At 38.7% G+C, this 15,999-nt stretch overlaps 2 protein-coding genes across 6 annotated transcripts in view; both read right to left on the reverse strand.

Annotated features, from left to right (window-relative positions):
* The window catches only part of pik3r6a (phosphoinositide-3-kinase, regulatory subunit 6a), a 15,949-nt gene extending 11,528 nt beyond the window's left edge, over nucleotides 1-4,421 (reverse strand). The window contains exon 1 of the mRNA XM_016506818.1: nucleotides 4,238-4,421. Coding sequence (XP_016362304.1) covers nucleotides 4,238-4,316 — 79 coding nt within the window. The 5' untranslated portion in view covers nucleotides 4,317-4,421. The remainder of the gene's footprint in view (nucleotides 1-4,237) is intronic.
* Nucleotides 4,422-4,710: 289 nt separating this feature from the next.
* LOC107704003 (phosphoinositide 3-kinase regulatory subunit 6-like) overlaps nucleotides 4,711-15,999 on the reverse strand; it is an 18,070-nt gene continuing 6,781 nt past the window's right edge. For all 5 annotated transcript variants that reach the window (XM_016506822.1, XM_016506821.1, XM_016506820.1 and 2 more), the window contains 13 exons: nucleotides 15,674-15,857; nucleotides 14,090-14,234; nucleotides 13,584-13,670; nucleotides 12,186-12,645; nucleotides 10,965-11,064; nucleotides 10,714-10,836; nucleotides 9,072-9,179; nucleotides 8,629-8,731; nucleotides 8,460-8,527; nucleotides 8,159-8,249; nucleotides 7,990-8,042; nucleotides 6,771-6,877; nucleotides 4,711-5,912 (listed from right to left, as the gene is read on the reverse strand). In XM_016506822.1, coding sequence (XP_016362308.1) covers nucleotides 5,756-5,912; nucleotides 6,771-6,877; nucleotides 7,990-8,042; nucleotides 8,159-8,249; nucleotides 8,460-8,527; nucleotides 8,629-8,731; nucleotides 9,072-9,179; nucleotides 10,714-10,836; nucleotides 10,965-11,064; nucleotides 12,186-12,645; nucleotides 13,584-13,670; nucleotides 14,090-14,234; nucleotides 15,674-15,857 — 1,786 coding nt within the window. In that variant the 3' untranslated portion in view covers nucleotides 4,711-5,755. The remainder of the gene's footprint in view (nucleotides 5,913-6,770; nucleotides 6,878-7,989; nucleotides 8,043-8,158; nucleotides 8,250-8,459; nucleotides 8,528-8,628; nucleotides 8,732-9,071; nucleotides 9,180-10,713; nucleotides 10,837-10,964; nucleotides 11,065-12,185; nucleotides 12,646-13,583; nucleotides 13,671-14,089; nucleotides 14,235-15,673; nucleotides 15,858-15,999) is intronic.

Here is a 15,999-nt window from a genome sequence, read left to right on the forward strand (position 1 = left end):
CCCAGGAGCACCATCAGGCACTGCTGGGCCTGAGGGACGATCAGGAGCGGCGGTTCCGAGCCCTCATTCAAGCCCAGCAGGAAGACCGCGAGCTGTTCCGGAGCTGGGTTGACCGGGAGGTTCGGGCTGCGGGACCTACATCAGCCCCAGCACCACCCGCCCATGTGCCTCTCCACAAGATGGGTCCCCAGGACGACCCGGAGGTGTTCCTGGACCTATTTGAGAGGTCGGCAGAGGCCGGGGGTGGCCCGAGGAGGACTGGCCAGTGCGGCTCATTCCCCTTGCTGTCGGGGGAAGCGCAGGTTGCCTCACAACAGCTGCCGGTCCAGAACCTCCTGGTCTACAAGGACCTCAAAGAATTTGTTGCAGGCTCAGGGCAGACAAAGCCAGTTGTACAACAGGGGAGACAGATTGCGCAAATTTACACTGGGAGAGAAAGTACTCGTATTACTCCCAACTTCTAGTTCCAAATTACTCGCCAAGTGGCAAGGACCCTTTGAGGTCACACGGCGAGTTGGAGATCTCAATAAGTGGCAAGGACCCTTTGAGGTCACACGGCGGGTTGGAGATCTCAATTATGACGTAGTGCGCTCAGACAGGAGCGGAGCACATCAGATTTACCATCTGAATCTCCTTAAAAAATGGAGCGAGGTGGAATCAGTGATGTTGACGATGGCGGTGAGCGGAGAGGAAGATCTCGGGCCAGAAGTGAACACCAAAAGTCAATCTCTTGCTCTGGCCCCGGGAGGAGATCACCTCTCGCCCTCCCAACTCACTGATGTAGCCAAGATGCAAGCCGAGTTTGCAGATGTGTTCTCGCCCCTGCCTGGTCGCACGGACCTCATCCAGCACCACATTGAGACCGAGCCGGGCGTGGTGGTGCGCAGCCGGCCGTATCGGCTGCCTGAACACAAAAAAAAGTAGTTCAGACTGAATTAGAGGCAATGCTAGATATGGGAGTAATAGAGGAATCCAACAGTGATTGGGCGAGCCCGATAGTTTTAGTGCCTAATGCTGTGTCGAAGTTCGACGCGTATCCAATGCCGCGAGTTGACGAATTGCTTGATCAGCTGGGTGCTGCTAGATTTTACTCGACACTGGATTTAACGAAGGAATATTGGCAGATCCCCTTATCACCAATATCCAAAGAAAAGACGGCCTTCACCACGCCGTTTGGATTACACCAATTCGTAGCGCTTCCTTTCGGGTTGTTCGGGGCCCCGGCCACCTTTCAGCGGCTCATGGACCGGATCCTCCGGCCACATGCTGCGTATGCCGCTGCCTATTTGGATGACATTATGATTTATAGCAACGACTGGCAGCGGCATATGCAGCATCTGCGGGCGGTCCTGAGATCGCTGAGGGAGGCCGGGCTGACGGCCAACCCGAAAAAGTGTGCGGTTGGGCGTGTGGAGGTAAGGTATCTGGGCTTCCACTTGGGTCACAGACAGGTGCGTCCCCAAATTGATAAGACGGCAGCAGTTGCGACCTGTCCGAGACCCAAGACCAAAAAGGAGGTGAGGCAGTTCCTGGGGCTGGCGGGATATTATAGAAGGTTTGTACCTAAGTATTCGGACCTCACCAGCCCGCTGACTGACCTCACTAAAAAGGAAGCACCAGACCCGGTCCAGTGGACGGAGCAGTGCCAGCAGGCTTTCACCCAGGTAAAGGCTGCTCTGTGTGGCGGGCCGCTCCTTCACTCCCCTGACTTCTCTCTCCCCTTTTTATTGCAGACTGACGCGTCGGACAGGGGGCTGGGAGCGGTCCTGTCCCAGGAGATAGAGGGGGAGGAACGGCCGGTGCTGTACATCAGTCGGAAGCTCTCAAAGAGGGAGACGATGTACAGCACCATTGAGAAGGAATGTCTGGCGATCAGATGGGCCGTCCTCACCCTCCGCTATTATCTCCTGGGACGGGAGTTCACCCTCTGTTCGGACCACACGCCCCTGCATTGGCTCCACCGCATGAAGGATACCAACGCGCGGATCACCCGTTGGTATCTAGCATTGCAACCCTTCAAATTCTCGGAGGTCTCCCCGGCCTGAGTCGGGTGGTGGGGGTATGTGGCGAGGGGGGCGTGGTTCAGCGAGGTCTGCATCGGGAGAGAGAGGCAGGAGACGAGCGGTGCGTAAGTACGTCAAGCGCAAATGACAAACACCTGTGTCTCGTTTCAGTAATTGGTGCGGAGAGACCGGATAAAAGGGGCCACCTGGAGCATGTATAGAGAGGAGACTGACTGGGAACGCGAGCCACCCGGGGAGACGGGTTATTGGAGCACGAAACATAGTCGAGTTGTGTTATGAGTTATTGACTGAGAGATTGAAAGCGCAGTGAGCGCCGTTTTCCGTTGTGTGCACCCAGAGACTTTAAATAAAGCTCGCGTCCCAGTACGCCGACCCTGTCTTCCTTCCACCCTCTTGAACCGTATCACAGTATAGTTGCAGTACAAGCTAAAAATATTGTTGTAAACTAGTTGTGTACTTAAAGTTTACTACTGTTATACTTAAAGTATACTTAAAAGTATACTTTTATATACTAGAAAGTGGGCCAATTTAGTCCCAAGGAGTATTGAAATAGTACACTTACAAGTATACTACTACTACACTGATATTTGTATACTTGCTACATAAAGTATACTTAAAAATATACTTGAACTTTACTTAAGTATACTTAATAAAATAAACTTGAAGTACACTACTTTTTGGTAAGGGTAATTAATCAGCCAATATTTGGCCATTTGGAGATTTTTTTTTCTCTGTTCCAGCAGCTTTTTTTTTTTTTTTTTGTCAGACCATTTAACAATTTTAAATAAAATTTGGTGAAAAAATGTTGACCAGCACCTAAAATACATACTTCCCTTTATACTTTCATATATTTTTAACCTAAATTTAAAACTAATATTGATCTTAAATAAATAAGTGTTTCTTCAGGACAGGTACTGATCTAAGATGACACTAGAACATTTAAATCAAATATTCTTGCGAAAAGAGCTGTTCAAAAATCAGTGCCAAGAGGCAAGTTGCTCCTTCATGTGCAAGTTAACAACTCCACTGAAGCATTGAGGCTTTTTATGTCAGGTTAGGCATTCATAAAGGAAAATCATTCAAATGTGCTCGACTGAGTGAGAAAGCAGTAGAATTAATGTGGTACAGTGCATAGAAGAACTCAGTAAGTGCTGCAAAAGGAATTTCTTGGTTAGACATGTAATAAAAACAAGTGAAGAATAAAAGAAAGAAAAAAACATTTAAATAAAATTTGTGATGTGTCACGCAGGGACTTCCAGGAATGTTATTTTAATTCTTTTTCACCATAAATGACATGGAAACTCATAGTTCTTACTTTCAAAAACCCTAAATTTGACTGCGTTTTACAGTAAAAGTACAATTTTTCACCATGTGGTAAGATAACTAACAGTTAACAAATTGACAGATTTTTATTGTAGAATTTTTACAGTCTTTTTCTGTGAAAAAAATATTATTATTATTAATTATAGTTACTTTATTTTTAATTATACAGTTGATAACGAGGGGTGAGAACCAGAAAGGCGTAAGTGACATTTCACCAACTTTACAGGAGGGCCAAAACAAAAATTTAGCATAGTTTGATCTGATTTTGTGCACTGATTTCAATCATTTATAATAAAAATTTGTACACTCATGGATGACAGTATACTTTTATATCTCCATTTCACCCAAAATGTCACTTACGCCCTTCTGGTTCTCACCCCTCGATAATGAAGCCCTGGAATTGATTTGAATGGACCACAGTTGCTTTACCCGGATGATCTCCATAAGTTTATTTTGCAAAACTTTATTATTAAGGTTCAGTAACTGAGCTTCTGAAAGCAGCAGAAGGTGCTGTTCTGCGAGAGCATTTTAGCAAATGCAATAAAGCCAGTATGACACCGTAAACTCCACAAAAGCTCTGGAAAAGGCATGTTCTTCTATCCTGAATCTCCTTTCCATTTCAAAGTCACCACAGCATGCAGTCTACACAAAATATATCTCCATGTAGAGCATTTAAGTTATTAATGGCTAAATTATGAGAGTCGGCTGTTTTCAGATCTCAGCATAACACTTTTCAAGCTGAACTCATTCTTTACAGCAGCAGAAGTTCCACCTGTGACATTCAATCTGCACAAACCCCAATGGAGAAGAGAATGCAAGTGTGTGATAGTCTACTATACCTTTCACCAATACGTTTTGACAGGTTTTGATACAGAGAGGTGTAGGGATACCTGTTTGGTCCACATCTGTTTTCCATTTCGTGCATTTCAGGGACCCATACTGACAGGATGCTCTGCGCTTTTCATCCATCACACTCCACTGAAGCCTAATCTTCTACGAATATCCTGACTTAGTTGAGACAGGCAAAGCAAGAGAGCTCGCTAAAAAAAATGCTGCAGATCCAGCGGTTCTCGTTGCTGAGGAAAATAGCGACGGCTGTGGATAACTAGACATCATTACGCAGCGGCAGAAATTACACTGCTATTCCTGACTCCTTGACGACATCTTGTGGTCATCATCATCAACAACAACAACAACAACAACATTTTTGTGCCGTCAGGGTACCTTCAAGTTTATTTCCTAATGCTTATTCTTCTTCAAAAAAAAAAAAAAAAATTTTTTTTATAAAAATTAAAAGTTTTAAACATCGTAACTGTGTTAATAAATCTGGACTCAAGTTTGTTGCAATAATTTGAAAATGCTACATTTATTTAGCATATTTATTTACAAAATCAAATCACAATATTTACAAAACAAGAGGTCAAATCACGTTTGGCATAAATTAATGCCATACATCTAAAATAAATAGAACTGAATTAGGTTGGATAATCATATTATTGTGATCATGTTTGTTCTTTAAAATAAATGCCTGGCATAACCGGAAGACTGAGATTATTGGCATCAGATCAGAACCGCTGGAAAAGAACCCCAAAATATAAATCAGAATGTACAGAGATTGATGTAAGGAAGATTAAAATATTCGCACCACTAATTATTGTGTTAAAGAAAGACTTTGACTCTTGACCAGCTTAATGCACAACACAACCTTTCAAAGCTTGAACCTTTTGTGTAACAATAGTGCTGTTCATAGACAGTAATTAAAATACATATCCTTTATGCTTTTTAATTTTAAACATTTTTTTGATGCTATAAAACCTTCTTATGGAAGGTCCTAAATTTGTAAACATGTATAGTGGGATAAAAATAAAAGCATAAAACAAAGAATGTATCAAAGAAGTGCAAATCATTAAGGTAATGTCAGTTTCTCTGAAACACTTGGTCATATGGCATATATTTTATGTTATACAGACATACTAACCACTGCACCTGCATTATACTGTAATAAACAGTTACTCTGATTTTTTGCTGGAAAATCCAGATGAAAGCCTGGCAGTGTGTGGAGAATTCTCTCTATGTGTACATATTAAGGAACAGGTTGATTGTTAAAGCAGAAAACAAGTTCAAGTAAATCCTACGTCTTTGGGAAACTCAATACCATGCCTGCATTAGTGTTAGTGAGTTAGCTGTGTTACACATTAAAATACTTCCTGGACCGATCAACTTGTGATTCACAGATAAAAGTATATATTGCAGTAAAACCTGCTTGGTGAAGTGTCTTAGCTGATCATTTGATCACATGGCGACACTACTGCACAGTGCATTGTTTAAAACACAATACACATACTGCAAGAGTTCAGAACTGGCCTTTATGTTGACAGCTAGCAGCCTCCATCCCGATCCTTGTTCATTTAGTCGATTATTCCAGCAAATGTGTTAATGGGCAGAGTCAATCCTTTGCTCATGTATTTGCTCAGTCCAGCATCACTATTACCTTCTGCCATGAACTTTGACTTCAAGGATTTTTGAACGTAATATCCAGGGTCTCGACATGGAGCAACCTCAATGCTGTGTTAGAAAATATAGAACAATGCAAAGAAATCAATGTTTCATCTAATCTGTATCACTCTAAGACCAGAAGAAGGCATGTTTTATTCTTTATTCTAATTATATGTCTTAATTATTATTTAAATCAAGTTAATCAAATTTTTGTAAGAATACTGTACACTACTGTTCAAAAGTTTGGGGTCAGTAAGAGTTTTTTTTCATACGTAATACTTTTATTTTGCAAAGATACATTAAAGGGGTCATATGATGCGATTTCAAGTTTTCCTTTCTCTTTGGAGGGTTACAAGCACAGTGACAGCAAAATTGTTTTGTTGTTACAAAAAATTCTATTACAAATAATATGCTGTACTTTTGAAATGTGACAATAGTAAAAACTGTTACTTGAGCAGCAAATCAACGTATTTTAATGATATATGAAGGACCATGTCACATTGAAGATTGGAGTAATGACTGCTGATAATTTAGCTTTGCCATCACAGGAATAAATTATATTTTTAATTATATTAAAAAGCAGTTATTTGAAATAGTAATAATATTTTACAATACACTCTTAAAAATAAATGTTCTTCACAGCGATGCCATAGAAGAACCGTTTTTGGTTCCATAAAGAACCATTCAGTCAAAGGTTCTTTAAAGAACCATTTCTTTCTTACCTTTTTATAATCTGAAGAACCACTGTTTTCACTGTGTTTTGAACAAATAAAATATATGGTATAGCCCTTGGTATAGGGCTGCATAAGAGACTTCTTTCCAAAATACTAAAACATCTTACCAACCTCACACTTTTGAATGGTAGTGTAGGTAATGAACCTCTTAATTAAAATGATAACATGAGCAGAAAAAGCACTGATTTCTCACCTCTCAACGTTCATAAATTTCCTACGAAAGTCTTTGTCCAAACGTACTGTGAAAGTTGATTTGTCTGGCGTCTTCAATTTAAAATTGCATGTTCTGATTTTTGTCTCCTAAAAAATGAAACAAATCACAGCATAAATATCTGAACTTAATCAGATATAAGTTGCATTTACTTCTCATGACAGCCAAGCTAAAACGCTTCACAGTTACAATCCAACAACATAAAAGTAGAGAGTTAAAGGGGTGGTTGACTGTTTTTTTTTCTAGGCTTGATTGTGTTTATGGGGTGCAGTCTAATGTGTTAATACTTCGTTTAAAAAAAAAACAACATTATTTTTCACATAATTTACCTTTATTCCACACCGCTCTGTCCCTTCTCCTATTGCCTCAGCAGCATGTGCTCCGGTTGTATTGTAAACAATGACGTCGTCTATATTGCTTCGAGCCCGATTGAGACCCAGAGAATATTAGTGAAGAAGATCGCGCAGAACCTGTGCAAGCACGGCTCTTAATGGTATGTTTTTTGTTTGTTGTTGTCTCATACTTTTAGATATGCTGTTATTTGTAAATGCTACTGCTTCTGTTAGCATTTAATATACGGGTTTTATCCTGATTAAAGCTTTAATACAGTACGGCAACTGCACGCACGTCCATGTATAACGCTTCTCATAGCTATGTCACCCCTAGTTTTTTCTTCCTCTTCTCTAAAGCAGCGCAACATGGCCTTGCCCCCATTGTTGCATTTTCCCGGGGGCGGGGTTTATCAGGGTTTGTGACATCACTAACCCGGGAAGTAGCTCGTTGTAGTCCCTACGAGCCGTTTTTGTAGGCATTAAACTGCCAGACTTTTAAAAGACGATATCTCCGTTTGCATTTAACTTTCAGCTTCGTAACTTTGCAGATATTGTTTATGCTCAAACAGCAACATTACACACTAACTAACGTTAAAAAAGTGAAATCGCAATCAACCATCCCTTTAAAAAAACCATACAAACAGATTATTTATCCCTATCTATCTATCTATCTATCTATCTATCTATCTATCTATCTATCTATCTATCTATCTATCTGTCTGTCTGTCTGTCTGTCTAGATAGACTGTCTAGATGATAGATAGATAGATACTAAAATATATAAAAAATATGTTTTCAAAAAAAAGAAAGAAAAGAAAGAAAAGTATGTACTTTTCTAATTTTTTACAGTTTTGGCTTAGCCAGACCTACCGTGATACTCTTTGGCTTTGTGTCACTGAAAGTGACCATGAGACAGTTGAGATCTACAAAGTGGGAAGTAAAATAGTGATTTATTTAAAATTGTTCAGGTTGAAGTTAATGTTTATCTAAACTGATTAACAAAAACAAATACCTTTTCAGTCAAATCATGTAACTTTACCTTCAGTTTTGTTTTGTGGTATTGCTGAAATCTGGGCGCCTGTGGTTCTGAGTGAGAACCCTCTCTCAACCTCCCTGTTGCTTAGCGACACCTAAAAGGAATGTGAAGGGCCATATGAGGTCAACTAAATTTGCTGGTCACTTAATTTTTAATTCTAGAAAAAAATCCTGAATGTTTCTTTGTGACTTAAGAACGTCACTGACTGGAAAACCGACCAATCAGCAACACCAGTCGTATTGCATGTGACAAGGTACATGAAAAATACTCTGATAACAACAAAGACAGCATAAGTGATACTTACTTTTAAGTAGCTAAACGAGATCAGTGCTCCACAAAGCTCGGCAGGCATCTTCCTCTGTTTGACAGTGTCTAAGGAAAGAATGTTGCCTGTAAATATTGGCTGAATGAACTGCTGGCCTAAATTTGGGGTGGCAATGGCTGTACTTATCCCAAATGTGTTTATTGAATACCTTTATGTGCAGCTTGGGCCTTTCTAAACTCTGGAAAATCCACTTCCAGGTCTGTGACAAAAACTTCTTCCACAGGTTCTTTGGACTTGTTGGAAAAGTAAATCTGCAAAAAATAGAATATAAAATAAAAACAAGAATGGTATGTTATATTTCAAAAAGTGTTCTGTAGATCATTCAACAGCTTAAATAAGGACTTAAACAGCTTGACCTTCTGAGCTTGAACTGTGGCTCAGTACTTTCTCTTCTTTTTATACTGCTTTCACATCTTTTATGCTTATTTGTGTATAACATATTTATTGCAAACTTCAGAGTAAAAAAAAAAAAAAAACGTGTTTCTTCTACATGCAAACTTACTTGGTGACTAAATTACACCTGAAACTCATGCCATTATAGCTGAAAAAAACTAATTACGTAAAACAGTACAAAAGGGCATTCATTCTCACCTTAATGTAGTACATGTTGAAGTACACCGGCTGTTGTCCCATACGCACGTAATAGGAGATGACGTCAGCTAAGAAAAGGTCAGATTCTTGTGGTTTGCCAGTGCTGGACTGTAAGATTAAAAATAAAACAAAACAAAACCATTTGCATTTTAAATTAATTATAATTTAAAGTTATACTGACATCATTCTTTGGGAGTGATGTTTGATGACTTGAATGTGCACTTGTAGTGTACTTATGTATTTAAAAAAAAACTGTACTTGCAGATAAAATACATTAAAGAAATAAAAGATAACTTAAGTGTACTTAAAGAGAGTATTTTCTAAGGTCAGGTATGCATCTTCTACTCTTAGATTTATCTTTGAGAGTTTGATGTTTGTATTGATATGATTTAATCTCTTAAAATTGGCTATGTAATCGGCATATTGCCTATTTACCTAACTGATAATAAATTGTTTCATTTTATTTTATTCTGTTTTACTCTGTAATTATTGACTCTAGTAGATTACATTGTATCCTTGTTACTGCACTTCCTGCGTCAGGTTAGTAACGGACTAAAATTCAGTTGAGATGGAGCATAGGGCACACCAACTGTATCTTTAGAAATCCGGCTAACACTTGGTATTAGTTCAAGTGTACTTAGATTGTAGGGGCTTATAGGGAATTTCCGTTTAGGTCAACTGGATGTTGTTCAACCAGCCTAAATAGTGTGAGCCTAACCTCTGTTTATTGTAATATTATTCTATCTAAGTGTACATGGGGAAACCATGGCATGACCATACCAAAGCCAGGGTAAGTAATGTTGGTCGGCTTATATCTATAGTAGTGGTCGTGACCTCTGACTAGAAATAATGTTGCTTTATTCAAGTGTGTACAAATCTATGGGGGCTAATTAAAAGTACTTTTAGAATGAGCAAGCATAGGAGCCGCCATCTAAAGTATTAGCCAATTACCTCTGTCTAATAACCAAGACTGACGAGAATGTGACCGTAAGATACGCTAACGGCCGAAGTGATATCTTTGAGCGACATGAGCACCCGAATGAACGAGTACAATAATATTAAAGAATAAATAGAATAATCAGATGTCTAGATAAAATATCCTATAAATGAACAATAATAATTAACATTCTAATTCAAATGCAGTGAATAAATGGAGTCAGATTAGATAATAAAATGGAGTCAGATTTGAATTGAACCTAAATGTAATAACTTTGCGCACTGAAATGACCGAACACGCAGGAAACCTTCATCCACCATTGGATACCTCCGTAGGGCCAATCGTGTGGACCTTACAAAAGTATGCTTATCTGCAGATATGTCATGAGCATGGTAATGTAAATATATCTGGGATTAAACTATTCACAAACTTCTTAATATACAAATCAATAAACAGCCTAACACTTTTGGAAAAAATTAATGTGTAAGCCAAATTTGGTAAGTGGAACATGTTTTTCACAATCAACAGTTGCTAGCTTTGCATTTACACAAGGAAATGCTAGAAAAAAAAAAATACCTGAAAGAGAAACTTTCAAACTTCCTCATTCCATACTGACTGACATAATCTCCTAAAAATACATGTACGCTTATATTTCTTACCAAAGTATGGCTAATATTCTAAATATCTGTCCATCTTTTGACATACCGTTCTTGCAAGATCAGGAATCATCTGTCCAAGACTACAGACATTGCAATCGTACCACGGATCCACCATTCCAAGATAAGAGCCGAGAGCACAGATGTTATTGCTTGTAGAGGGCAGATTCTCCTAAAACAGATATTCTGTAAGATCATGCTAGTTCTGCTAAAAATGGAAGACACTTTTTTTGATGAAAGTAATCAGTATTCATCTCAGTACACTTGCTGAAGTTTCCAAGAGAAGGAAAGGGTATTTACCTTCACAGGAGAGGATGTAGACGACTGGCGAGCAACAGGGATGTAGTACATCTGTAGGTTGACTTTCATAGTAAGAAACCGTCTCCTGGCTTCCCGTTTCCTGTGAAGCAAAGCCAAAATGTTGTTGTTCGAAACTTAATTCAATCATAACAGAACCCTAAACACAAAGGTGTGAAAGCATTTAGGGATCTGATGGTCTTAGAACAAGGAAACATACAGAAAACGTCCTTATTACAAAGAAATAAGAGGCTTCTTCAATAGATAATAATTGAAATGATCGGTTTGTAGGGTCTGTACTCTGTACAGTATGTTTATTCTATACCAACCCCACAAGCCAAGTTACTTTTAATCGAGAGTTTATTTGAATGTTGTCACTGTTTCAAGCCTTTTTCAGGAATATTAACTTGTCCCCTTCAAGTCAAGTAATTCCAAAAATGTCAGATACAACTGTCCAAACAACTGTATTACATTATAATGAACAAGCGTAACCTTATTAAAAGGTTAGTTCACCCAAAAATAAAAAATTAGCCCGTGATTTACTCACCCTCAAGGCATCCTAGGTGTATATGACTTTCTTTTTTCAGATGACAGTTTCTTTTGTACGACATTTAGCGCAAGCTAGAGAAAACGGTTTATAGCGTTTTTGAAATATGGATAATTTTCTTACAAAAATTAATTGATTTTCTACAGGAGGTCTTTATTCCCCCCCGCCCCCTTTCTTTTGGACTGTTGAATGAAAACAGCCACCCATTGCCATTATAAAGCTTGGAAGAGTCAGGACATTTTTTTAAATATAACTCTGATTTGATTCCTCTGAAAGAAGAAAGTCATATACACCTTGAGGGTGAGTAAAACTAATTTGGGCTAATTTTCATTTTTGGGTGAACTAACCCTTTAAGTAGTTTAGTGAAATCTTTTATCATTATTTCTAAGAAAAAACATCACTCTTATTGATATAAAAAAATAATTTGGTATAATCAACAGAATCATGTGGTGCAGAAAACATGCAAAAAAGCATAAAACGAGAAAATTACATGAAAAGGACCACTTCAGACCCCCATGATTATGTGTCAAATTCAATATGTCTCTGAAAATATCAGATATTTTACATGATTGTGATATGGCAAGGTTAGTTCATGTACAAAAAATGTCATGAGATGCAACTCCCGAAAATGTAATGACATTTCTGAATTAATTTACCAGTACCGTAATATCTCCTACCTTAACCAGTAGTATGCCCTGGCTAGCCTTCCCACTGCCCGGTCATCTCCCATCACCACTATTTTAGCAGTGTAGTCCCGTTCTTCCTTGGGCAAGGTGGTACTACTATTTCCTGCTCTCCTCTGCAGTGTGCCACTGCTGCCAGCGATGCCCGTCTCCTCCAGTGTGTCCTGCATCAGAGCCATGCTGTCGGTGACAGATGGCTTCACCTTAATTCCTCCACGCCGTGACAGTCGCCCACTGGTAATTTCAGGCTTTAAGGTTCTTCCTCCAGGAAATTCCATGTCAGAAGCCTCAGGTCCCTGCATGTCACGCTCTATACCACTGTCCGTCGACATGACAGAGTACCGTGGCATGTCTGAGTTGAGGTCTGTGGGTAAGTCAGACATATAGAAGTCCTCTGAACTCATCAGGCTTTCACTGAACGATCCAGAACGGATGAATTTGGCCAGTTCTCTCCCTGTGGGCAGACAGGATGAAAAGAAATGTTGTATTTTTGTGAATAGCCTCAACTCTCTTGGGTTTAGATGAATTCATGTATGCTAAGATCTATTTCTGTGTGATTTAACCCTAAAAACACTTGTCTTGCTATACTCTAATGTCTAATTTCTGACTTTAATAAAAGTACTTATGTTTCTTGAAAAAAAAAAAAAAAATTTATTTTGCAGTGTAGTAATCTCACTGGAATCTCCTTTAGAGTTTCAGATCTCAACAATGTCATAAACTATGCTCAGATTCACCAAGAGACCAAAGTCTGTAGTCAATCAATGCATTCAATGCAATCAATCAATCAATCAATCAATCAATCATTGTCAAAGGCTATTAACACTAACACACACACTAACAAAAGAAAGCAAATCAGTAGCTGGGACAAAGACATGGAGAGTTAAGGACACTCGTCACATTTGGCGCAAGATCGAATCCATTTTTTTCCAATTCCAAACGTATTCCTATCACATATCAGCTTGTTTATATTAAATTTAAAAAATAAGAAAATATTCAACATGTGCTTATAAAGCACTAACGGGTATTTAATAGTGGAAATAAAGGTTTTAACAAGCATTTACTAGGCCTATACTTGAAACTGGATGTGGTCCTTCCTGGACCTATGAGGACACCTTTACTGATCTGCAGGTTGGGGTAGGTATAGGGAGGGCTTTAGGGATAGGGACAAGTAAGGTCCCAACAAGGAAGCATTCATTTATGATTTTAATAATTGTGCAATGACTATGTTGTTATTACTGCATACTGTTGTACTCTTTTACTACAATACACTGAGGTGCAAATAGTATCTGACACAACTAATTTTGATTATTACTTATTAATTATAATTATCTTGAAACACTATTAGTACAAATAGTCCCTGCCAAAACATTTTTGTAAATGAATCCCACTTACAGAGCTCCTCTTCCTCCCACCACAGATGGAAACTCATCTCCGGATTGGGAAGTGGAACATAGCACAGGGAGCCACTGGAAAATAGACCTGAAACCCAAAACCGTCACAATGACACCACAAACAAATCCTGCTTCCTGATCCGGCTACACAAGTTGGATATCAAAAAAGGAGGAAAAAAAAAAAATATCTAGGTCTTTTATTAGAGGAAAAAAGCTATTTTGGTACAGATGGAGTTGGTCAAGAGTATTTGTTTGTGTTTGTGAGAGAGCGTAGATAAGAATAGAATAGAATAGAATAGAATAGAATAGAATAGAATAGAATAGAATAGAATAGTTTTGTAGAGAATAGAATAGAATAGAATAGAATAGAATAGAATAGAATAGAATAGAATAGAATAGAATAGAATAGAATAGAATAGAATAGAATAGAATAGAATAGAATAGAATAGAATAGAATAGAATAGAATAGAATAGAATAGAATAGAATAGAATAGTTTTGTAGCATACCTTTCTTGGTGTCACGGAGGATCTGTAAGTATAACTCTTGTAGTTTCTGTCTGGTCTGACCCCGATCACCTCTGTTACCATCTGTGCTCTGGTCTACTGTTGCAAGCACTTCATTAAAGTACGACTCCACATCCTGGTCCATATCCTGACATATGCACAGACAGGTAATCAGACACACAAACACTTACACAGAAAGCCACACAGCATGAAATCACACATGTAGATGCACACACAAATATACAGCCATAATTCAGACAGACACATATGGGATGTCCTGTAGATGTCCTGTCCTGTTGCTTTGAGTTTTCTGAAAATAAACTGCAGACAGCTAACGTTTGGACAGAGACAGAGAGATGCTGACCTGCAATAAATGATCACCCTTTGTCTCCATCATAGTATAGTCTCACAACTAAAATTATAGAGTACTTAGACTGTTATACACAGGTTAAATGTAGGTACAGACCATTTCCTATTCATTTAGAATAATTAATCCTTTCTCTTCACATACACTTTTTAGCAGAGGGACTTTTGACTAGGTAAGAGCAAATGGCATGCTGCACTGTCCCAGGGATCATTTCTGATTCACAGCTGGTTGCTGTGACAAAATGTAACATATGAATACTTGTACTCGTGGCCCTTACTCATACAGAAGCCTGTGATAAATGATGCTGCCTAGAAAACATCAATTCTGAGTGTGACTGTGGACGACTGGCATATGGGGTATATCAGAAAAGTGTATAATTCATACCAGATCTATGTACAGACATGCAGATACATAACAAATACATAACAGGACCTACTACAGGACTACCATTCAAAAGTTTGGGGTCGGTATGAATTTTTATTGTGTTATTGTCTCTTTTGCTCACCAAGGCTGCTTTTTTTGATGAATAATAAAGTAACAGTAAACAGCAATATTTTAATATATTTTAAAATGCAAATTATTCCTGTGATAGCAAAGCTGAATTTTCACTACAGTCACTCCAGTCTTCAGTGTCACATCCTTTAAAATAACACCAAGTTTCCAATTTGCCTTTATTTTGACAAGACAGATCAGAATTGACAGACAACCAAGTGGGAGAGAGATAGGGGCGGAATCAGGAAAGGTCCTAGAGTTGGGATTTGAACACGGGACACCCATTGCGCAATGGCGCTCTATGTCGGCGTGCTGCCCATAAGGCTATTGGCGCCGACTGCTGCTTAATGTTCAAAAAAGATTTTTTGGATGATTAGAAAGTTCCCAATGAAAATAAAAATGATTTGTAACAATGTAAAGTCACTTTTCATCAATTCAATGCATCCTTTCTGAATAAAATTAATTTATTTTAAAAAATCTTACTGATCCCAAACTTCTTCAATTGCGCCTAGCTTATATTACATTGTTTTACCAGATATGTTCAACAAACAATGAAAAAAGTGCAGAAAAAGTTATCGTATCATTTATGCAGCATCATAATGTTTTATCTCTGTATGCATTACTTGGATACTTAGATATTCATTAGTCAGTTTCAGGATCTAAAATTTGTTAGTGAACTTCTGGGCTATGCTAGTCCTCAACTAGCTTTTCTAGACAACATCACTGACCTGCAAAGCATCATTGAGAGAGGGCCCGTGACAATCCTCTCCCAGTGCCGCCTGAAGACTGTGCTGCACTACACAGCGCATCAAGCTCAACGGGGTCCGGAACATTCCTTGAGCCTCAATGTCAGCCTTTAGAACAGTGCTAAGAGACTCGGAAAATACTGCAGGATCCGCAAACACAAACACCCTGAACATGGCACAGAACACAGCCATCAAAAACTCACAAATGCAATTATTCACAGAGAGAGAGAGAGAGAGAGAAACATTGATCTGATTCACTTCTAACTGGGCTGACATGAGGTTTATTTAATAAAGCTTCCTGCTGACTT

The sequence above is a fragment of the Sinocyclocheilus anshuiensis genome, unplaced genomic scaffold (assembly GCF_001515605.1).
Source record: "Sinocyclocheilus anshuiensis isolate Anshui unplaced genomic scaffold, SAMN03320099.WGS_v1.1 scaffold1477, whole genome shotgun sequence".
Lineage (NCBI taxonomy): Eukaryota > Metazoa > Chordata > Actinopteri > Cypriniformes > Cyprinidae > Sinocyclocheilus > Sinocyclocheilus anshuiensis.